Source organism: Pholis gunnellus, assembly GCF_910591455.1.
Source record: "Pholis gunnellus genome assembly, chromosome: 19".
Classification (NCBI taxonomy): Eukaryota; Metazoa; Chordata; class Actinopteri; order Perciformes; family Pholidae; genus Pholis; species Pholis gunnellus.
Genome location: NC_136546.1, coordinates 1,550,478 through 1,575,154, shown reverse-complemented (window position 1 = coordinate 1,575,154; position 24,677 = coordinate 1,550,478). Strand labels below are relative to the sequence as shown.

At 40.5% G+C, this 24,677-nt stretch overlaps 1 protein-coding gene across 1 annotated transcript; it reads left to right on the top strand.

The window, feature by feature from the left end:
* The first annotated feature begins 18,613 nt into the window (after window positions 1–18,613).
* LOC306711528 (proteasome subunit alpha type-6) lies at window positions 18,614–23,338 on the top strand. Its single transcript, XM_079180502.1, has 7 exons — window positions 18,614–18,769; window positions 19,531–19,625; window positions 20,235–20,316; window positions 21,969–22,124; window positions 22,248–22,426; window positions 22,607–22,701; window positions 23,145–23,338. Exons 1-7 carry the CDS (start codon window positions 18,694–18,696, stop codon window positions 23,200–23,202), a joined length of 741 nt encoding a protein of 246 aa, XP_079036628.1. The 5' UTR covers window positions 18,614–18,693; the 3' UTR covers window positions 23,203–23,338.
* The last annotated feature ends 1,339 nt before the right edge of the window (window positions 23,339–24,677 follow it).

Genomic DNA, 24,677 nt, shown 5'->3' with positions numbered 1-24,677 from the left:
CTCACCCCAGAAATGGACGTTGGCGCTCCTATGTCTGTCTGTCCGTTAAAGAAGGAACGCTGTCTTGTTTCACCAAGCACCGTTTGGTTTGTGTACGACACAGCTTCAGATGGGCGGTGCTGCTGTATTGTGGTTGTTTGGCGAGGACAGTAGCGGTGGAGTGAGTGTCCCTATGCAACAGTGTAGCAACTGGTAAAAGTACCGGCTGGATAATGGAGTAACATATGATCTTTGAATTTATTGAGTTGTGTGTGTGTCATATTATGTTCCAATTTATCTGCCAATGCATAGATTTGTTCACATTGTGACAATTTTCCATTTTGGTTAGTTGTTACATTATTCAGCTATCGTGTTCTCAGTTGCTACAGCAGCCTCTTCTATGTGGAGTGAAGGTTCCGTGTTGCTCCCCTGTGCCTCCGATCGACCTTACACTGTGCCTAAATCATCAATACAGCCGAGTCAGTGACAGATCTGGACAAAGCATACTTGGAACATAATTGGAAATGATTCCCAGTCATTTGAAGATGTCAAATAGCCGTAGATTCAGTGAGGACACATCAAGGGGTTTTTCAAATAGTTGGTGCATGTACAACAGCTGTTTTGTCCAGATCTGACTGAACTGGTGCATTCCTGATACACCTGGCTGCACCAAAGAGCTGGCTCTTTTGACACTCCCTCACATGTTGATTTGCCCTCTGTGTTTTTGCATTAATGCATATTAAGCTTGTATTGCACTCGATGTCTGTGTGAAAGCACTGAGCAGATTTAGCCTTGGTTAGCAAATCATCTGTGGACCACCAGACAGACATTTTGTTAAAAAAGATAACAATGAAAACGGGTCTAGGTGTTCTATGTTGCTCTCATCATCACCTTATCAACTGTGGACATAAGAGTAGGGGATGTGGTATGTAACACTTTGGTAATGGCAGAGAGCATTGTTACACTAAGTCTATATAAATACATGCAAACTTACATTTCTAACTGTTTTCAGTAACATAAGATATTTATGTATTTATTTTACCACTTAATTTAAGCATATTTTCTATTGATTTGGTAATTGACACTGTCATGAACTGTTAATAAAAACCATAGTTATTGTCTTACTTTTATATTCTTTGTCTCTTTGTCATAATATTACTTTAAAGCTGTGCTGTCAAATATACGGCCTGAGGGTCTGAACCGGCCCGGTCGGGTTTCCCAAGGAAATATAATGTTCGCCGAGTCATCATGGCGAGAATAACTATAAGACAATTGAGAACAGAGAATGTAAATGAATTGTGAGAAGATTTGAGGAATCAGAAGTCTGTTTTCAGTCGTAGCCGAGAGATCAGAGACATTTCAGGCTGCTCATCTATTTAGTAAATGGATTGTTTGGATTGGGGTTTTCAGAATGTACCTGTGCTTCTTCACACGAAAAGAAAAGTTGTTTGGCCACTTTATAAAAAATCTTTCAAAGCCCAACGCTCTTCCTCGGGGATTGGCCCACTTCTTCATGTTGTAGAATAGAGTCACTTTAGCCAAACACTTAGTTACAGGCTGAACAGGTCCAATAGGAAATTTATTATTTTCCATAGTTAATATTGGCAGTTCTGCTGTCTTGTCTGCCTGTTGAAAGACTCATAGTGGTGCTACAGTGTGAGTGATGTGAGGCGTTGTCTTTGTCAATGGTAACAAAGAGCCTGTGTTGTTCTGTACGCAGACTGCTCTGAGGTCAGTCACCCCGTCCACTCGCTGCACAACGTGTCCTTTCTCAGGTTTCTGTATTCCTGAACGACCTCCTCGGCAGTCATGCCCCTCACTGCTACTGACATAAAGAACAGTCAAACATGCCCTACTCACAATCTAGAGAAAACAGCAGTAATAGCTGGAAGGTTTGATAGTTGAATCTATATTAGAACCACTAAGACATTGGCATTTAACTTGTTACATCACAGTGAATAGGTTTGTCATACAGCATCACTTTTCACCATTGTGACCTCTATTATTACATCATAGGTTGTGTAAACCAGCAAGAAAAATGGCTTTTAAAAGTACTTGAAAAAAGTTGTTTGAATTGAGAAAAAAGATTGAAATTGTCATTACATTGCAGATTCTTTCCGCCGTTTTCAAGGAGTAGTTTGACATTTTGGGAGATTTGCTTATTATTTTTCTTCCTAAGAGTCAGGTGGCTGTTTTCTCACTACGAGCCACACAGCAACTTTCTACAAGTCATTTTCAATGGAAGTCGCTGACATGAAGCTCCAAATTGACACACACTTTTATCACTCGTACTATGAACATAGCATTACTGTATGTGTGTACAGTCAACTTGATGCTACAGCCAGAAGCTGATTAGCTTAAAAACAGCTAACCTAGCTTAATCAGAAAGTCCACCTACCAGCTTCCACCAAAGCTTACTAATTAACATGTATCTCGTTTGTTTAATTTCTACATAAAAAGACATTTTTTTTCACACTTTATTTTTTGCCTTTTCACCACAGACAGACAACACATACACACACAAAAAGGATCTGGATTGCTCTGCCTCTTCAAAAACATGATAGCTCCTGTGAGATATTCAGGTTGTGTTATCGTTGACATGTAAACAGCGTCCATTTCTCCCACTTCTCACGACATCGCTCCACTTGAGCTCTTATTCTATGAGTTAACAGTTCCATATCATATATTCATTCACAATTTTCAGCCCTTCATCTTGTGATGGTGGTTCTGCCTTGTGCCATCTCTTCGTGATAGCCTTCTTACAAGCTGTTAGCAAAATGTTCAGCAGATACTTCTCTTAACACAGTGTCTGCTGTCATGTTACCAAAGTAGAGAAACATACATGACTTAGGTATGTCATAGCCCAGAATTTGGACTATAACCATACGGACATTTCCCCAAAACTGTACAATTTCCGGACATAGCCAAAATACATGGGAGTGGTTTACATTTACTGCCCCACATTTCCTCCAACATGGTTGGACAATAGACAGACATTTGTTTGTAATTTGGGGAGTAATAAAGAATCTGATTACATTCTTCCAACACTGTTCTCTCCAAGTACGCGAGGATGTTGAAGACTGTCGTGTCCTCCAAATATTCAACCGTTCATCCTCTGTAATATTCACACCAAGTTCTTGTTCCCATTTCAGTTTTACATAAAATGTTGTATTTCCTAATTGTTCCATCAGATGTTGATATATAGTCGATATGATTCTATATTTCTTTGAGTTGTAAACTCCCATTATGGTTCTAATTATTCCATTTTTATTCAAGTTAATTTTGTGCTTTATTTCTCTGTCGAAAAAGTCCCTTAATTGCAGATATCTGAAGTGATCCTGGTTATTTAGTGAGTATTTGTCTTCCAGCTCCTGGAAACTCACAACACTCCCGTCTTTAATGACTGTGCATATTGCTGTTATTCCATGTGAAATCCATCGTTTGAACCTCAGATCGAGAGTACCCGAGATAAAATCTCTATCATAGGCTATCCATCGTAGAAGCCTGAGCTCTTCTTCTAATCTGTATTTTCGTACCAATTTAAACCACATCTCTAACGTAAATCGGGTGACAACATCCACCTGTTCAAGCTGTCTCCGATAAGGCTTTGGATTTCTTTTCCTTCTACATGTCGGTTTTTCCATTTAGCTTCATAATCATTGGTACACCAATAAATTACCAGTCTAGTTTGAGTTGCATGGAAATATGCCCTAAGTTTCCCGTCTTTATGCTAGCTAAATGGACTGCACTTGTATAGCACCTTTCTTGTCATTCTAACCACTCAAAGTGCTTTCACTCTTTTCACACTTGTCGTCATTCACCCATTCACTCACTGATGGGGGAAGACTATCACATTCACACACCGTAGGCACAGCTACAAGAGCAACTTCAGGGTTAAGTGTGTTGCTCAAGGAGACATCGACATGCGACCAGCAGAACTACTGGGGATTGAACCGCCGATGAACTCTTCTAGGTTCATTCTTAAAATAAGTATGTCTCATGTGTTCAGAGACCGTGATGATCATTAAAAGTGGTAATGTGAAGCGTCACTACGAGACAAAGCACACATCTTTTGAGCAAACGTACCCACTCACATCTGAAATAAAGGCACAGAAAAAAAACGATATAAGAGTTATCAGAATCGGAACACATGAATTTACTGACCAACAATGTTAACAGAGAGGAATAGAGCTGAAACAAGTGGTTTAATACCCACAGATAAAGTCCCTGCACACACGTTTATCTTATTAGAAAATGAGAATAACATGATATCGTGTTTCTTTTGGGTGACATCACACCTGAATGAACTGAATTTAAAGCTGAAGGGCAATTCAGTGAAAGCACCTTTTCTTGAATCAAGTACTTCATTTTAAGATGCACATTTTTCAAAAGCTTTCTGTTGTGTCATTTATTCTTTAATCCAGCTCTTATTTTACTTGAAACAAGAGAAGAACTCATTCAACAGAGTGTCAAATATGTAGGTTTAATCATTTACAACAGGAAAAGGGCCGGAGGCATTGTTCACTTTTAATCAGCAGATAAAGGAAAGCTGAAGCGCTTCTAGTGAGAGACCTGTGCCCCAAATGCACCCATATAGTTCCTACGCATTGGTGTCCACAAAGATACACCGCTGGTCAGTTAAGAAAAGACGTTAACAGGAAAAATGATATGTCTCTAGTTAGTCCACTAGAGGGTAGCACTGGATTTAACACTTACTGGGCCAGTAACACCATTCAAGTTCAAACAATGTATCAAATGTTAAAGAAAGTATGATTTAAGGAAAAACTGTGCTGAAAATTGAATTCATAAAAACAAATATATATAGTGGGAAGTGGGAAAATAAAGCACATTATGAATACAAAATAAATTTAAAAAAATGATAGATGAAAAACATACATACATTAAAATGAAATGCTTGTTGTTTTTTTCTGTTTAACTTCTAAATCTGATGATTAAAAACAGTGGCTGAGTGTCTGTCATTGGTCTCTATAACCAGCAGTGCTGCAGCAGAGAGGAAACGGACTTTGTCCATTTGAGCAGCTTCCTTCTGGGAGACATGAGACACACAGCAGTCAGCAATCAGTGATTAAGAGGGAAAATCCAGAGTACAGAATTCACAATGCCATTCCTTGTGACTTAGTGTTCACTGGTGCAGCCATGAATATGTGTCTGCTTGCACAAATGGCCGTCCGCACACAAGCTTACGTGTCCGCGTGTGTGTGAAAGGGGTCCGTCCCAAACCCTCCTGTGCCAGTCCCCCGCCTGCGTGTCCACGCGCCGGCCTCGAGCTGTCTGCTTCTTCAAACATACCTGACATTTTTTGTGGGCACTGAGTGGTGGGGGTGGGGACAGTAGCTGCTTAGTGTTCTGTGGAGACCAGTTTAGCAAGTGTTTTCACAACAGATTCGCTTCACGTCTAACCACATGCCCTAAAATATACTAAACCACACCTGACTGCCATGTGTGCTGATACATCTCCGTGATTAATGGAGTTGCACGTGCCAGTTAGCCACTGGCAAAGTACTTACACAAATACTTTATATAAGTACAGTTGTGGATGGAAGACGCCCTGCGGAACAGAGTCTAGTACCTGGTTTCCTTGTGCAACAAAAATACCCAGGTAGGTTACTGGTTACACTTCTACAATCTCATTTCCTCCAGATGCAGCTGCTCCTCAGTGGTAAAAGAGACTTGCATATAAATGGAAACAGAGATGGAGGTGAGGGGATAAAGAGGGACAGTGAGACATATAGAAAGACAGAAGGAGGGAGGATGATGAGACCAGCAGCAGCCCCTTTGATGTGGGCCTCAGCTGGGCCCTGTGTGTCTAAGACGAGGCAGGCCTGTTGAGGGAAGGGGATTTCCAGCACTGCTTGGTCTCCTGTCTCACCCCCTTAGCTTTTGCTTCCTCCGTGGGCTGCAGCTTAAAAACACAGAGAGCCCGTTTAACCCCAGGACGAAGACTCTATAGGGCCAACTGTCACTCCGCAGTGACAGGCATTATCATTTTAGCAATAAGACACTGTTTTATTACCACATCCCTTTGGGGGTAAAGAAGGAGTAGAATATGTCAGATGTTAGTTTGTGGTTTGCTTTGCTGTGGAGCACCGAGAGCCTTTTCATTTGGTTTGTATGCTCCGTGATGCTAGTGTGATATTTTCAGAGTTGTGATTATGCTCACATCAGTTTGCAAGCCACACAGTATCAACATATGTAAACCCTCTATCCCATAGTTTTATTCTCCCACATTTATTTTTACATGCGTGCATGATTATGTTGTCTGTCACATTACTGCAGAGTGTCGTCTCACACTTCATGCAGTTCATGCTACGCTCACTCACTCAGTCTGTCTGCATGCACACACCCAAACGCAGAAACATGCACTTGACTGTCAAAGAAGTACTTTACACACACACACACACACACACACACACACACACACACACACACACACACACACACACACACACACACACACACACAAACTGGGTTGTGGAAAGTCCCTGGCACTGGCTGCCTCCTATCTCAGCTGCAAGTCTTCTGGTACAGGTGGCTAGGACAATGCTAAGGCAGTATGACCTGTGAACCTATACACCACCGATGCTGCACCAGCCGCACATGTATTGATTGACCTGCTGTTTGTATGAAAAAGATAAAAAGCAAAGTAAAAAGCTGAATGAAATGAAGATGGAAAGGAGGGGTTTCAGGGCTTGACATTAATACTATAGTCACCAGCTAAATCTGGCTGGCAGGCCTCAAATTCATAAATGTACTATAGAAGGTTTTCAAAGTGCATCAAAAGAAAACACTTGATGAAGGTGTAGTTTTTTAATGCTCTCACCTCATAAAAACTGATTTTAAATTGTGTCAGGCCCACAGCTGGGGTATGTTTTTCCTACATGTATTGAAGTTAAGCATGTTCTTTTTATTTAGAAATACATGTATCTGCAGAAAATGTTTCAACTGGATAAATTGAATGTATGAGACAGTTCAGTCCATTGATCAATAGAAGCCCCTGACAGTCACACACATTATGACTCAAAGCACTCGTGTGTCTTAATCACGATCTTTAACTCTCTGCTCACGTTGGCATAAGTCACGGATGATGGACTTAAGCAGTTTGTGAAAAGTCCCAGTGTGGATATTGTACTGCCTTATATTACTTTCATACTTTTTGTATACTTCTTTCAAAGTTTTAAAATTCAATTGATTTAAAAGGATGGGGTCAGACGGATGGCCAGGGATGGCATGGGTCATCCTGAATAGGTAGTTGGCTTTTTATAGATGGATTACACAAAATGTAATGAAAAACAACACAGAAAATGAGAGCTACAAAGAGACATAACACAACCAAAGAGATGCTTTCACATGTCTGTGACCAGGGCCAGTTGTCTCATAATCATAGAACCAGGAGTTTGAATTACACTCTTAACACATATTTTACAAATAAAACATGGTGGTATTGTATATGTATATATGTATGTAGCTTTATGTATATGCATAATGTCATTCCACTGAGGACAAGAAGCAGTGAGTCAGATTATTTAGTTTGAGAAAGCTTGACTGGTCTGTGGGTGTTTTGTTTTGCAGGGTGGAGGCCTGATCCCTGCTGCACGATGGCTTACATAACACACATACCTCAGGATTAAACCTAGAGTCTTTGGTGATGGATACCTCCATCTTTTTTTTAAGTAAAAAAACTGAAGTGAAATCTGTTCTTTTTTAATCATGTCACACATGTGCAATTTTAGGGTTAAAAAGCAATATATTTGAGAGTATATAAAGTCACACATCCAAGTTTGTTTTAAAACTAAGGAGAGAAAACAGAAGAATACTGAGGAGGCTGAGCTTTTAATAAAAAAGTATCGTGACCCATCCCATCCAGGTAGTTTCAGAGGAACGACTCCAAAAAGCCCAACAAAAACCAACGCAGGAAAATAATTCCTCAAACATTTCGATGCTCTTATGAGGAAAGAGCATTATTCATTTTGCTACCACCAGCGACCTGAAAGCCTCTGTGATTGAAAGATTTAATCGCACGTTGAAAACACAAATGTGGAGGTATATTCCAGCTAAATACACACACGTTACCTTGAGTTCTTACAGAGTGCTTGAGAGCTACAATAACAGTTACCAAAAATATTAAAATCACTTCTGTGCAGGAGACGTGAGAAGAACACCTCTCAAGTATTTCAAACCATGGTACATGTTCCCTTTGCTGCAAAGTTGAAGATGAATTTCAAGGAGGGAAGCATCTGGTAAGACTATCCAAACTGAGAGGAGTGTTTGATAAGAATTACAGTTTACAGTAAGCAAAGGCATACTTAGTCTACCTCCTGTGTACAAACTGAGAGATTACAACGGTCTACCTTTGGCTAACAAGCTAAAACATTAAAATTGAGATTAAAACCGCTTCAAATGTTCCTCTGGTTTTTACATATGGGAAGACTATTGTAAAATTGGATTTTAAATCTGTGCCTTCCCATTCGTCATAAACAGCAGGCTGGAGGAACAATTTGGGGGATTTCAGGAGCTCCTATGATTTACGGCTGAGGGATTGCTTCCATCTTTTCTGAATTATTTTGCTTCATCTCGCCCCTGATAAAGAAAGGCTTCGCTATGTAAAACCTCACCTTCAAACAGCAGCCAAAAGCTTTGCTTCGAACATGCCATGGCCTAACGTTAGCTAACAGTGGCAAAACACATTTGTTTCTATCTGATGATGTCATGTTGTGATATTCAAACATAACTGGTCATTGAAATTAGGTTCTTTGTTTTTATTCCTATGTTTTTTTATATATGTGAATTCTTTAACACATTTAGATGGCAGTACCTCCACGGCCCACCAGCTCTCTGAGGCCCAGTGGTTTAGAATAGCAGGTTTCAGTAACGGTTGGTCAGAAAAAACAGTAGTAAAACATCCTCTTCAGAGCAATGGGTGGACCCTGGTGCTGCTCCAAAGGACACTGAGGTCCAGATATATACTTACTTCACAGGTACTTACACAATATTCATGTTCCTTTCAGCTTGGTGTTTTGTTTCTACCAACTCCTGAGGGAAATATCTGTCTCTTTAGCTGCTAAATACTTCACTATGTTCTTTAGCTGGTCTTTAACTGACTCTGTCTGCAGTTTGGTGCTCGGCAGCTCGTGGTTTATACACTCAAAACAACTGCCTAATGAACCTGGAAATAATGCTAATGAGAGTGGTGACACAGTCAAGTTATTGGCCGAAAAGCAATCACAAACTCTCCATAGAGCTGAGGGGAACGATGGGTCATACTTCACGGGGGTTACGTCACTATACTGGTGCTCAGTGATGGAGCGGGTCATCCTTCAAATAGAAGATCGGTGATTCGATCCAAGGCTCTGCTAGTCCATGTCATTAGGTGTCCTTGGGCAAGACACTTAATGAATGGGTATGTATGATTATATGATCAGAGTTAGTCCTGATGGGCAGGTGGCACCTTACATGGTAGCTCCTGTTATCAGTGTATGAATGGGTGTGAATGGGTGAATGATGATATGTAGTGTTAAAGACTAGAAAAGCACCATACAAGTACAGTCCATTTACCATTTTATTTATTAGCAGCCCATTTGTAATATAAAAAAATGATGAGTGCAGTTTTAAACAGAAACAGAATGCAAACACCAGGAGGAAGAAATGGGCCAATAAGCCAGACAGATCCTGTATATGATGCAGGTCCAGCCAGTACTTCATCACGCTTTTGATGCCTCACATCCCAAACTGCTTCCGTCCCTGGAGGAAAGAGAGAATGTTGTGTCCCAGAGGAGGTCGAGCACTAAGTGCATCTCAGTGTAGATCACTGTCATCATGAACATCTTATCCCCAAATCTTGAAGTGCTAATACAAGGAAATCTTCCTACTTCCTGGAGGAGAGGAAACTCCCTGTTCTTGTTGTGTTCAGGCCAGCCCAGCAGCAAAACAATAGATATTTTTAGCCCTTTAGTTAGATGTAACCCACTTACCAGCACTGTTTCAATGAAATCTTTGTTTTGGAGGCTTTTTAGGCCTGTAGGGGCCTGTCTCTTGCTCGCTGCTTTGATAAAACCACTTGTGGCTGACATCTTTGCATCTTTTTTTGCCATAGCAAAGACATGTGTGGTAAGGTGCGTTCAAAACCCATGATACCAAATGCAGCTTCATGTTAAGTGCTTGTTATGTCTGTGCCTCATACACAGTACTGTATATTTACAGAAAGACTTGGCTCTTTTATCTTCCTTTCAAATGTCCTCAACACAAAGGATCCCACGCCTTCTGGAGTCGCGACCAGACCGGCTGTTTGTCTGTCTGTGGGGGAAACGGTTCATGACACACAGAGGGAAACATGAGAGGAAGAACAGAGGGAGGCAGTCAAGCGACTCATTGTCCCGAGTTGAGGATTCAGCGGGACAAAATATATGGAGAGTCGCAGAGCGAGAGAGGAATTCCCCCAGTAAGTTCAAACGATTGCAGATGTGCGCCTGGCCGACTGCTACTGCACACATCTGGGCCAGCTTCCCCGCACGCCTCCCCTTCCATCCTCTGAGCCCTCCGTGTCTTGTCTTCATAACACTTCCCTCTGCTCTGCCCTGGAAAAGCAATTAGGTAGAACACATGGCCGGTGTTAACTACTGCTCACCAGGCAGCCAGTTCACCAGCTGCGGCGGGTCCTCAGCAGAGTGTATCATGGGAGGCCTGAAAAGAGCATTATCTTGGCGGCTGGGAGGAAATATTTGGCTGAGGGAAAGTTTGGGGGATTTCAGAAGGGAGAGATGCGGCCTCTAAGTAACAGTGCTACTGGAGGTCAGCAGTAGTCAAAACTGCACTTTCAACATAAAGTACCGCAGGCTTTGCACATTGTTAAAGCTTCATTTTCATTTCCTTAAACTACTCCGAATAAAGCAGCTGTCCACCGTGCATGTGTAATTTTACTTTGTAATGCACAATGCCCTTCATGGAGCTAACTCCAAATTAAGATAAAGGAGGTTATAAGAAGAGGTGTGAATGAGTCAGCATGCATGTCTGAGTGGTTTGTTGCTAAATCTGGAGTACAGCATGTACTCCTGAACAAGGAACCTTCCTAGGTAATGATTCATAATTGGTACAAAATAACTCCCGAACAAAGAAGAGGCATCTTTGGCATCTCTCACCTGACAAAAGGTTGTTATTTATACCTCCTCGAAAGGAGACCTGCACCTGAGTCAGTCAGACTTGTTTATGCAACAGCCGCTCCACCTAGGCTGCATGCATACTCGCTGTACGCATGTGCAAACACACACTAGTGGGAAATTCCCAGCAAAAATTCTGCTCTAGCAGTCCTCTGTGAGCACATTCCTGCGTTTTTCATAACATCGTGCTGCTGAACTGGAAAGTTGAATTTACTGTTGTGGGGCAGTGTTGAGGACCCAGAGTACCCTAAAGCTAGCAATAAATCTCCCTAGACTGAGGATATTGCATGTAAGTTTATATCCCTGCTAGATTTTCTGGATGTGCGAATGTGGTCGAGCATGAAAGAACAGGCCGAGAGGACTAGAGGAGGAGGAGGAGGCAGACACCAAAGGATTTAAGAGAAAAGGTGCTGACAATGTTAAATACTGTAAGATATTACATTAAGATTAATTAAGATAGGATCTCTATTTCCAATGATATCAGTTTCTGGGAACATTTTCTCATTCCAAATTCCCCTAGCATTCCGTGAAGTGACTTCACCACTCCATGTAGAAATAAATAACAATTCCTAATTCTGTTTGACTATCTAACAACCAAATAAGATCGATGAGAGCATGTTTTCCATTTGCGGACAATGTGGACCCTCAATTAATGAATGCATAAGTGTGTGAAAGGGGGGATTTTTATAGGCGTACAGTAGTGTGCAGAAAATGAGTCATGCTTTTTAGTCATGTGGATCCCACACAGTCTCGCTCCTATAGCATGCCACCACCGTGTCTATCAAGGGCTAAAGCTCCATTATTGCCCAATATTTAGTAATACAACAGCATAATTGTTCTTGTTGGTCTTTTGCATATTGGTTTGATGTATCACTTTCATCTTCATGTATGTAATTGTCCAATGCACAGATGGTTTGGCCCTGCCGTATTGCAGCAATGCCAACATCAACTCACAGCAGGGCGTTTTCTCTTCTCTTCTTAAGCCATCAGGAGGTTACTGACACTCTGTTATTACTGAGGCCACCAGGAACAGGTCGCCCCCAAAATTACTCTGTCGATGGGTTTTCCAGGTTTTGGCTCCAGGCATACCTGGAAAATCTCTTTAGCTTCCAGTTGTAGGGTATTACTTTAATATGGCTAGGATGAAGTTTTACGTTGATGCAGATACTTTGTATCATATTATTTTAGAGAATATTTGATTTATTAAATCAGAGTTTTCTTGTAGTTGTTTTAAAGAGTAACACTGGTCTGATGAGGCAATGCTGCTCTGTCTGTTAGCTATTGTTAGCTATAGTTAGTTAGCTTGTGTTAGCGATTTCTATCATTTCTATTTCTTTCAGTTACAGTGTTAGCAGTGCTCCCGAACTGGCAGTCAGATGGAAAGTCATGAAAACTTAGGTAAGCATGTTTCTGTTATTTGTGAGAGTAGTTAGCAACCTCATAAGTAACATTTGGGGCTCCATTGCACCATGTTCGGAGCTAACAGCTGTTGGAGCACAGTGGAGCATTTAGCAGCTAAAAAGTCAGAAGAGACCAGATCAGAAACACAACTGCAACTGCTGCATGTGTAAAAAGGCAACTGGTTGCTAAAATGTGTTCAGTTAAACAGTTAAAGGCAGGACTGGTAATCTTCAAAAACATTTTTGTTGAAATGTCAAAATTAATTATTTATCTAGGTGTTGCAAATAGGTGTTTCAAAAGGTGTTGCCTTTTGAATGTTAAGTCTAACCCATGTTGTTAACCCATCAGAGTAGCTTTTTTGTTTTCTGGTTTGAGCTCATTTAAGAGAACGATATGGATTCAAAGCCTGAGGGCAAGGAGGTGTGAAGTTGCACTTGCTGTCAGCACTTGAGTAAAAAAAGAAAGATAGAGCTGGGCGAGGGGGTAATATTACAAGAAAAGAATTCAGAGACTAAAGTCATACATTTCTCAGAAGTAAACGTGTATATTTTTTCTCCGCATCCATTCTCATCCCCTTATCTGGGGCTGGGTCGCTGGAGCAGCAGACTGCAGGGTATTTCAGATGTCGCCCTCCACAGCAAACTCTCAGGTCATAATTAACCATAACCTGTGGCTCAAAAAAAAGAATTGTGTTATGTGTCTTTTCTGTGTTGTTTTCCCTTCAGATTGCCAGTTGTTAAACCGTAAAAGTATTACATGCGCAATAGAAAACACATCATTAGCATACAAAACTTCATATCTGCATCACATAACCAAAGATACATTTTAAGATTGTTTGTTGCATAATGTCTGACAAAAAAAGTGGTGCAGGCACGGAAGATACTTCCAATTGAAATATATTAGTTTAAAAATTGTGCTAAAATGAAACAAAATAACAAAAATCCTATTCGTGAACACAAATGTATATATGAACATTTGATACATGAACTGAGACTATTGTTTTTCACTTTTTCATGAAGCATGATTGACTGTGCAGGATGATAGAGAGGCATGGCTGACAAAGCTTACCAGTAGAACCTGATAGTTAAGGCCTGTCTGAATATGCCTACTGGGGAGCACTGAGCAACACTCTGCAAGGTACTCGGCCTAAAAAAAAAAACACTGAGAAAAAGAAGAAGAGGTTTGGGGTTTCCTGCTCTGTGCCACAGCAGAGTGAGACATGTTTACTTCCTCAAGTCGCTGACCTACTCTGGAGAATGGATGTTTTTGTTTTTGGAGATTTAGATTTTTCTCCAGGTCAAGTTTGATCCATGTGCGTTTTAACATGCTCTCCATTTTTATTTCTGTGCTCAGACACATTGCCATATGAGTTTCTTTGAATCATTTGATATCACATTACAGAATGTGCAAACAGCGAGCGCATCTAATTTGAAATACAAGCGCCCAGCATCTGTTAATATAATTTGTGCTTTGTCTATTTTGGGGATATTGTACAGGTTATTTAAGGTAGGATACGTAGGTTAAAACCACAGATGTACCCCCCTCCCCCCGTTCCATGCTGACTCTATTTGTCACCGCAGACACCTGTTCTTACATGGTTCACTCTTAGAGACCAGCTGATGAGGTCCCAGTCAGCTCTTACTCACTGTTCATACAGTCAATTCATAGACTCAGTCTTTACTGGAAACAGGACAGGTAACAGCCAAGGAGGGGTGAGACTGCTTCAAATCTGGTACTGAACGGTCATCGTCGCTGTCAGAAGTCTCATGAACTTCACCGTAAAGTTTTAATTACCATTATGATCCTTACTCCTGGGATTTTGCTAAATAGACTTTTGGTGGGGATTTGTCACCGACTTCACATCTCTGGACAACCTGAGATTTAAATCAAGAGTGCACGTGATAAAGTATGCAACTTTCCATATATCTCTAACTTGTCTCTAACATGAAGCAAAAGAGGGCACATGTGAAAATTGGCTCATGACTTCTGCTAACGGCAGACGGCCTGCATACAGCCGTTGCCTTTGGTTTAAAGTAAATTGCAAAGTCAACTCACCACATGACCATCAAAAATCCGCCCAAAGTCCGCCCACTGCATTGTGTTGTTGTAGCTACAAGGCTAGTCTTGTAGTATAAAGCCTAACACCGACAACGCCATGCACTCACTTTTGGTTGAATTGGAAGACACTTTCTTTCATCTAAAAAACATGGTTATCACAGTGAACTTCTGATTATGTTGTCAAAGATCAATAAAGACACAATATCAGTCACAAGCAAAGCTGATTTATTTACAGTCTGAATATCTCCACGAGAATTGTTTACAATCTGGATTCATCAATTATTCGGTTAAAATTGTCAAGACCCAGCAACACAGTATTAAAATGACTGGATAACAGCTAAACAGAGCAAAGACATGATAACCTCAATTTGACTGACAGTCCCATCAATAAAAGAGATGCATGTCATTTAAAGGCCCATACAGCACAGGTCAGGTGTAGCCTAAATTATTCACCATGTATCCATATGACTTCACAGCTTACATCCTTTAACAGTTGCTAACCATTAAAACGACAGACTGGATGCTAAAACCCGAGTTGTGATATAGAAGTAGCAGAAACAATGTAGATCTGTGTTCAGAGTAAAACCTTCTCCTGTGATGAGGCAAATCCAACTGTCACGCCAGGTGATAAGAGACAGAGACAGCTCACCTGCAACAGATAAATCAAATACAGACACAGATTGCATATTAATTCCAGGTAAGAAAACGGGGCCATAACACTCACTGACATGAGATATGAAGGCAGAATCTGAAATGTTCTTTATCTACCGTGAGAGATTAAAACGGATGCTATTATGCAAGAGCTGAGTGGTGTTTTGCTTTCTATTACAAGCGAACTACAGTGTAGATTTGCTTTTCCTATTCTTAATACATCCACTGTTTAGCTGGAAGATAATTACAGCAGCTCTGAAGGGAATTTGGTCACAAAACCAAAGATATTAGTAAATGAGTGGAGAAATGCAGGCCGTAAAAAAATACTTGGCAATTAGTTCAGGAAATAAAAAATGTATTAAAGTAGGCCTGACATAGCTGGCGTTCCACCAACTCATTGATGGCCTAAACAGGAACAGAGGAGCACATGTGTAGTTGGAGAGAATTAAAGCCGGTGTTTTCCAGTTTGTGTGTCAATTATGTTTTTAAAGGACATGAAGCTCGGAGAGTTAGACCAATAATTGAGGATATTAGATCAGGAGATCATGCAGCCTTGTTTTATTAAATGAACCGATATATATAAATATAAAGCAGGTTTGTGTTTATTTTAGAAGCTTGCTTGCTCTGTGCTGCAGAGTAAAGCTTATCTAAAAACCCTCATTGCATACATGAGTACACCACCCTGAAGAAGTGTGCTGTCTCACTGCCAACCAATCCTTAGGAATTAAGTGAAACCACTAATTGCAACACACCTTGAGGCTACTGTGCAACCATTCGAGTGCTTGCAACATGAGAAACCACTAGATCATTTAAAAGGAACAGTGTGCAAATTCTAGAGAGGTTTGTAGTAAAAGGAAGCGAGCACACACCATTGTTATCACACACACACTCAGCCGACTTCACTTTGGCCTCATGCTGCGTGTTAGTCCACTTCAGATAAGCCGTTTCTGAGAAGCTGCTCACTGCATTCAGGTTCTTAGAAACTGTGTGCTGTAAAATATGATGAATTGTTTGTCTTTGTAAGATAAATGAGATATTCTGCTTTATATCTTCATGCTTTTTTAGAGCAACCAAATGTACATCGTGGTTCTGGGCTCAGCGTTTGTACAGAGAACAACATACAGAAGATTGTTTCAAAGAAGTATATTTGGGGGATTTTAAATACTCATGTAAAAGATCAATGGTTAGAAAAAGAAAAGCTGGTTAAAAATGTTACATATATAGAAAATGAGTCAAAACTACTAATGGTTCGTTTTAACTTATGAGGGCTTTCAGAGAAAGGCCTCATCATAGTGTTTCCTCTATACCTAACATTTACACTTTTTTGCTTGGAAAACATTAGCCAGACTGTGGCTTTGCACTGTGAAGAAACATTGTCATAGATGTTGGAGATCCCCCCCAGATAACCCCACAAGTCTGTCCCACGCCGCTTCTCTTAGACCCGGGGGTGGGGGTCTTTCTGGGTTCAAATGTGAATACAGTATGCAAGTGTAGAGTGAGAACGGAGGTGGGGAAGAGAACACGAAAGGGGCAGAAAGTATGTAGAAGGGTCTCAAAGCAAAGGTGCAGATGTTTTAGCAACATAATCTAGAAGCAAATGTATGCTTTGCCTTTTAGTCATCAGACCTCAGACAGCATCCAAATTGGACCTTATATTTGAAATGTATTGTTTTATAAAATGAATGTAATCTAAACTCCCCAACTCATGCAATTAATGAAGGCTGTATAAAGGTGATCTTAAAACTGTGTATTTTAGAATAGAATAGTCTACCCGTGGTTGTGCAGGAGTGGACAAACCTTTTGCAATACTGGATTTTGTATGAATTTTTTAATGATTCACTTTTTATCAAAATACTTGCATACACAGTGTGTGATTGTGTCACATATTTCAGGCATGGGGTCAATTAGAAACACTCTTATGTACGTCATCTATGTCACAAATCATATAGTTTTTAAAACAGGATAATGATGTGGAAACCTAACAGGGACTTTTTGCTATAAAACCAGATCAGAACACTTGATAGAAGATAAACACTGTTGGCATTGCAGACACTTTTGGCAACTTAGTTTCAACTGCTCATCACTGATCATGATTCCGCTCTGAGTATCCTTATGAGTCACTATCTAAATGTGTGAGTAACTTATAAAGAGGAAGCAAACTTCCTCTCTTCAGCTGCAGCAGTTACCTGGGGACAGAGGGAAAATCCCACACGACACATACACATTTGCATTATTTTTGTTTTTTGCAGTAACAACAAAATGGGAATCTTATGCTTATCAGGGGATATGGTTTTATTCCACGAAAATGTTCCATTTTAAAGATGGCATTATCTTGGCTTGGCTTGTCATGTGATAGGGGAAAGTAAACCCGTGGTATCATAAGAGAATCTGTTTTCTTCGCTGTGCAGCTTATGCAGAAATAATGTTGGCAAAAAGAAGCTGCTTAGTCAACACCATATTAGTAATATAATAGCTAATGTATCACTATTGTTAAATCTTAAATAACAAAAAAAGGAGCAGGGGCTAAAAAGACTAGACACAGTTGATGTATTGCAAATATACTAAATTCACATTGAACAATGTGGCATAATTAACTCCCCAGTTTCAATATTTTGTTAAAAATGTTGTTTATTATAATAAGATTCAGACAGGTAGTTTAGGCCCACAGCAGATATGTTGACTTGTCATTAATGATGGCACCTTCCCATGTTAGTGTTCCAGTAAGCCATGTCAATGGGCCAGCATGCACAGGGCCTGTTTCATGGGGCAGATAATCAAATGAAGGACTAGTTCCAGGTATTGTTCATGCTCACTGACACTTGAGTGTATCACAACATCATTGGTGTACAACAGTATGACAAGTCAAAATGTCAGCTAATTTCAGCTACTTAACATACTGCCTGTTATCTTAATCCATAATGGTATCATAGTTTATTAGTTGATTTAAAAGTTTGTATTAATAATCGAAATCTGCAAAGAAGGTTTATTAAAGGTATACAATAAATGTAGTGGAATTCCCTCTGAAATGTAGTGGAGTAAAAGCATAAAAGTATAAAATACTGTTATGTTATGTGAAAGCTGGTCAAGGTACAGCACATGTGTAATACTTTATTTATTGTTGGGTACTTATGGCCATACAGTAACGTTTATAACTATAGCTGTCATATAAATAAATATAAATCATTCTGAAATGTAGTGGATATAAAAAGCAACAGAAAACGGAAATACTCAAGCCAGTATGAGTAACTTTAACTCAAAATGTTACTTTTGAAGACGTAGCATTTGAGTATGATATCACCATGGAAACGAAGCAGGCCTCTGACACCGGATGAAGTTTGGATCCCATCATTCAACTTCCGGGTAAAATATTGTGCATGAAGTAAAATCTGCTCGCAAATTCATTTGGACGAACTTCTCGACTTTACCTTGTAAAATGTCCCGAGGCTCAAGTGCAGGGTTTGATCGACACATCACCATCTTCTCTCCCGAAGGAAGGCTCTATCAAGTCGGTCAGTATGTGGACCTGCTCACACCAAAGCCGGCTCGCAGGATTACCTGTTTGCTAGCTAGCTAAATGCTCTGTCATGGTTCGTGTAGCTTGGCTTCTAGCTCATAAACGACACCGCGCCAAAGCGAAAGTAGTATCATATAAAGCCACTGAAGTTGTCCATGTCTAGTGTCAGTTGTTCTTTAACGTCTACTTCATTCTCCAATTACAAAAAAAGCGCGACTCACAATAGCTAGCTAGCTAGGATGCTAGTTAGCATGTTTAGCATTGCAGTCAAGCGAGCTGAGAGCAGACTTGCCATTGACTAAAATGTTACTGTTACTTAATTTAGTTTTATTATTTTTGATTATACTACTTTCGGTTGTTTTTGAAAAACTAAAATATAAACTATGAAGCCCATGTGTTTCTACAGTTGGTGTAATTGATCCTATCCTTTAAGATGGACTGGACATGGACAGGACTTTTGTTGATGTCATCTGATCAACAACAATCAGGAGACAGATCATGAAGCTGCTCCACAAACCTTTAATAACAAAACAGATCTTTGTATTCCTTGATGTGCAGCCATAAAACTCCCTCTATGATTATGTTACGCTAACTCATCAAATGACTGATAACACTCCTTTGCGTGTTGCTTCAGATTTCCTGCCTGTGTGTGTACATATTGAATGCTGTGCTTGTTTTGTACATTCCTACCTCGCATTCCTGTTTTCAGATGAACATGTAAACTTAAAGACACCCTATTGTCTTGTTTATTTGCAGAATATGCTTTCAAGGCCATAAACCAAGGTGGACTTACGTCAGTAGCAGTCAGAGGAAAGGACTGTGCAATTGTTGTAACACAAAAGAAAGTACCGGTGAGTCTTTGTGTTCACACTGCTGTGTGAGTGGAAGCACTGTGAGCATTGTAACCTATTCACTCTAGAGCTCTTTACATGTGACATTTTCATGGCAACTTGATATGCCTCATTCATTGGTTAGTGATCAATGCACCAGAGTTTCTCTCTGGTTGCATCTACTTAAAGTACTGGTACAATAGTTCACATCTAAGAGGTATATATCGTGTGTGTGTGTGTGTGTGTGTGTGTGTGTGTGTGTGTGTGTGTGTGTGTGTGTGTGTGTGTGTGTGTGTATATATATATATATATATATATATCTCAAAAGAGAAAAAAGCAAGAAATTAAAAGCATTTTTTACGTTTCAACACATTTGTGACAATACTTATATTGATGTAGTTTTGTTTTCATTTACATAGCTTTTTATTTGCAGGAGACATAATTGCATTTCTACTGTGTGCATGTAATATTTAACTGCATTTGAGTTTATTCTGATCACATGAATACCCAAGACACTTTTTAGTTCTATTAAATCTTTTGGATGCAGTAATGCCATAAAATGATGAGGAAGCTGTCCCTTTTATCACATAATCGTCATTTTGTGATGAAACCCTTTCCTCCTCGTAACAGGACAAGCTTCTGGATTCTGCCACAGTGACCCACCTCTTCAGAATAACAGATAGTATTGGATGTGTAATGTCTGGGATGACAGGTAAGCTACATTAAGCTACATCACACTAAAACTGAAAAACGATCTCCGTCTATACTAGCACGCCTGGAAACGAATATCACATGACTATGCACGTACACTGAGCATGCTGATGTAAACAGTAGATTGGTTGCTTAGTTACATAAAATACAACAAAGTAGTCTTTAATATTAACAGGCAGTGCTTTATACTTAAGATCTTCCTCTATAAACTCAAACAGACACATTTCTTGGAAAGTTTTAAAAGTTTTATTTGTCTAACTAAGTTACAACGCTGCAGGCCATTCTCTCTCTCTCACTCACTCACACACACACACACACACACACATCAAATTTACTTCTAAAGATTATGGTCCATAAATGTGGTCATCACACGTCTCTCACTCATTTCCTCTGTTTTGTTCTTTCTGTTCTCACTCGTAGCTCAGCTGGTGTCTAAAGTCGTACAGGAGAGCATTTCATGTTTTGTTCCTTTACATTTCATCTTCACAATAGTTGTGCAGAACAAAATAAGCATTAATAAGAAAAGGAAAGTCCTCCGTTTTGTGTCCATTGTCCTCCTCAAAGCCGCTAACTGTGACTTCAGACGGCCGCTCTGTAGGGCTGATGACGCCGGTGCTCAGCCGCTCACTGATCGCTCCATTAACAGCTGCTTCCTCCGCAATAATGCAGACTTTAACTGAACAGCTGCTAGTAAAGACAACAAGGTCAGCATCGCCTGTAATCAGTTGTCCATGTTGAATTAACCTGGTAGTCGATCGGTAATCAATGTTGTTGTTTATGATTTCCGGGACACGGTCACGTGATAGGGATGTGACTAATCAGGGAAGGAGACGTCGTGACTGCTAAGAACCAATCAAGTAGTGAACGCGGGTGTGTCGTCATCGTTTCAAAGGTTATGCGGTTGTGCCTGTCCACATTACAAGGTTACCCCGGTGTTTTCAAACTCACAGCTTCGGGAGCGTTTTCAAACTCCTCCGTTTTCGGTGCTCTGAAACTCCGGAGTAGTGTGGACGCTCAGTGTAAACGTAGCAAAAGAAACGGAATAGTGTGCATGTAGCCTTCATGTTTATAGTAAGCAGTCTGTTGTTAATCAATAGGGTTTATTAGTTTTAGATTTTATGAATGTAGCTGAGGAATTAATTAAAAGGTAGTAAAACAGAATTTTGATGGATACAACTTTCAGCCCCTCTGCAGTCAATCTGTTTTTAGTTGCTTAGTTTTTTTCTTACATGTTCAGCAGAGTGTTTTTTTGTTCTTCTCATTTTCCTCTTCACTCTCTATTAACTGAAGCATTTAAAGTATTGCTCGTCGTAAACTTGCCACCGTTGTGAACCATATGACTCTACAGGGAATGCAGTAGTTTTTCAGTATATAAGCGGGAGAAAAAATACCTCTTTTCAAAAGTAGTATTTTTCTTTTTAAATTGAAAGTGATGAGTCTTACGGATCGTTTGACGTCTCTGTTCTTCTCAATCACAGCATTCACTGTAGCTGACGGTTCCTCTTTCCACACAAATGTTATTTTTGCCATGAGAGCAGCTTTCTCTTGGTTATCATTGAATGCATGAGAGATGAGGAGTACCTTTGTGACTGTGGGACATTAAAACGGGGGCTTTGAACCGATCACCCTCTTTTCTCTCCTCGCCTCCTTCAGCTGACAGCAGGTCCCAAGTCCAGCGAGCTCGCTACGAGGCAGCCAACTGGAAGTACAAGTACGGTTATGAGATTCCAGTGGACATGCTGTGTAAGAGGCTTGCTGACATCTCACAAGTCTACACGCAGAATGCTGAGATGCGACCACTGGGCTGCTGTAAGTATCTTTCTTTATTTGCTGTCCCGTTCAGGGTTTTCTCATGACAGTAAAGTAGTGATCTATCAGTGCAAAACACTGGAGCCAAATGTCCCAATCCTCTCTGTTTGCTGTTGCCTGCAGGCATGATCATGATCGGCATAGACGAGGAGCACGGCGCCCAGGTGTACAAATGCGACCCAGCAGGCTACTACTGCGGCTTCAAGGCCACCGCCGCCGGAGTGAAGCAGACAGAAGCCACCAGCTTCCTGGAGAAGAAAGTGAAAAAGAAACTGGACTGGACCTTTAAACAAACTATTGAGGTACAAAAATGTTTTTACAGGGATGTAACACAGGTTGATGAGGAAGGAGCATGACTGACAGTAACCTTAGAGGTGGTTTCCAGCTGTGTGGTTTCTAATTTTAGCATTATGTTAATGTTGAGTAAATACTTAGAAAGGATGTAATAGAAATAACACAGTCTCCATGTTTCTCCCCTTCAGACGGCAATCTCTTGTCTGTCAACCGTTCTCTCCATTGACTTCAAGCCCTCTGAGCTCGAGGTGGGCATTGTCACAATGCAGGACCCCAAGTTCAGGTAACTGACCAGCACCACTTTGTTGCCCCTGTAAGATGAGAATAACAGTGGACCAAATAGATTTCTCTCACCTTTGGTTATTGGCGCTCACATTCAGCATGATGTTTGAGGAACTATTTAGAGAAACATATGTAGGCCCTTAAGACACTCTAGATACGTTTGGGTCAGGGATGAAACAATCGATTGGTTTCCGATAATCTGCAGCAATCGATGAATTGTTTTGTCTATAAAATGTCAGAAAACAGTAAACATGCCAGTTGTAATTTCTCTCAGCATGAGGTAATGTACTCAAACTGCTCAATTTATTCAACCAGCAGACCAACAGTCCACTTCCTCTCATATATGGTAATAGCCTTACTGGCTGCTCTTTGTTGATGAATGATGGTAGTTACATTATATGTTGGGATAGAATCGTCGTCATCCTCCCCGTCTTCTCTCTCCAGGATTCTGACGGAGACTGAAGTGGACGTTCACCTGGTGTCCCTGGCAGAGCGGGACTGAGCGAGCAAAGACGCGTCGCTTGTCTGATTTAAGTGCATGATGGGATATGCAGTTCCCAGATGGAGGCTGGTGTTATCTTTGTTTGCTGTACATTCACCCCCACTGTTTCATTCAACAATAAAAAAAGTTTTTCAAGTAAAATAACCATTGTCTCTCAACCTGTTTTTGTATTTATTGTGAAGCTAGTGATTCTTTTTTGCACATGGAGCTGTATGCATTTTTCAGACAAATGTACGCTATGAATATGTACGTAAGCTTGTTAACTCTTGGCCTCTGTTATGGTCTGTGAGTTGAGTTTAGCAGCAGGGGGAAACGTTTCTGGGAACGAGCGTGAGCAGAGCTCAACCTCTGAGCTTCCTGTTGTGGCTCTGAACGCACTAAAATCACATGACATACCGACGTACTGCGGAGAGCATGTTTTACTACAAAGTGCTGGAGACCTTAGTTGACCTCATTTTCTCAACATTTCAGCTTTTTATTTTATTTTTACACATATGGAGCATGTCAGAAATAGACTGCTTGCACTCACCGGGTATGTCTTACAAGTAGTTTCTCTATGCAAACGGGACATTTGTTCCCCTTTCAAAATGGTTTTGACAAAGCTGACATGGCCTCTGGTGTGTGTCGTGGGGAAACGGTGGCTCCAGCTCAGCATTTAATTTATATGATCATCAGTAAAACTATTTCCCTTCAGTCTGCTGCTATTACAGAATCAGAACGACGGCTCAAATGTATTTTTTGCTGTATGAATTCATATTTAATGCCAGTCTCTTAGGTAATTTCCACTGCCCTTAAAAGGCAACAACTTTGACCTTTGGAAAATCCCCCTGTAGTCCTGTTTAGGTTTAGTTCATGTTTATGAGGACTATTACAGGCAACATACAGTACACACTGCTTACACCCAATCACTGTGGGACATTTTCTCCGTGTCGCCTTCAGGTCTACTTCATACTGGGAATTAGAGCAAGTTCATGGTTATTTCAGGTCATTATTCTCTGGAAGATTCTTGACAATTCTACACTACTATCAACAGATAGTTGTGTAGAATCTTGTGCTTCCCAGACTCCTCCAAAGTTCCCTGGTCATTGTGACAACAGTTAGACTGATGACTACCTCTGGCCCATTCCCAGTATTGGTAAAAGACGCTTCCTAGTACAAAAGTTGCTCTGTATTTCTAGCAAGTGCCAGCTGCCACTCAGCGGTAGCATCGGGGCGGAAAGTTTACGTACAGCATGTTCCTCTTATGCCGCCCAGGGACTTTCAAACGCAGTGACTCAGAGACCTGGTGACCTCGCCCCAACAAGGAAATCCCAGACTGTTCTAAGTGGGATTGTTTTTGTCTTTCACAAGTCTGGGCGATGACCGTCTTCCTCGTCACTTTGTTTAAGTGACAAATGATGCTCATTTTAAAATGTGGAAAGGCCGTGAAACACAGAAGGAAATAAAACTCAACATTCACAGCTGTGTATATTTAT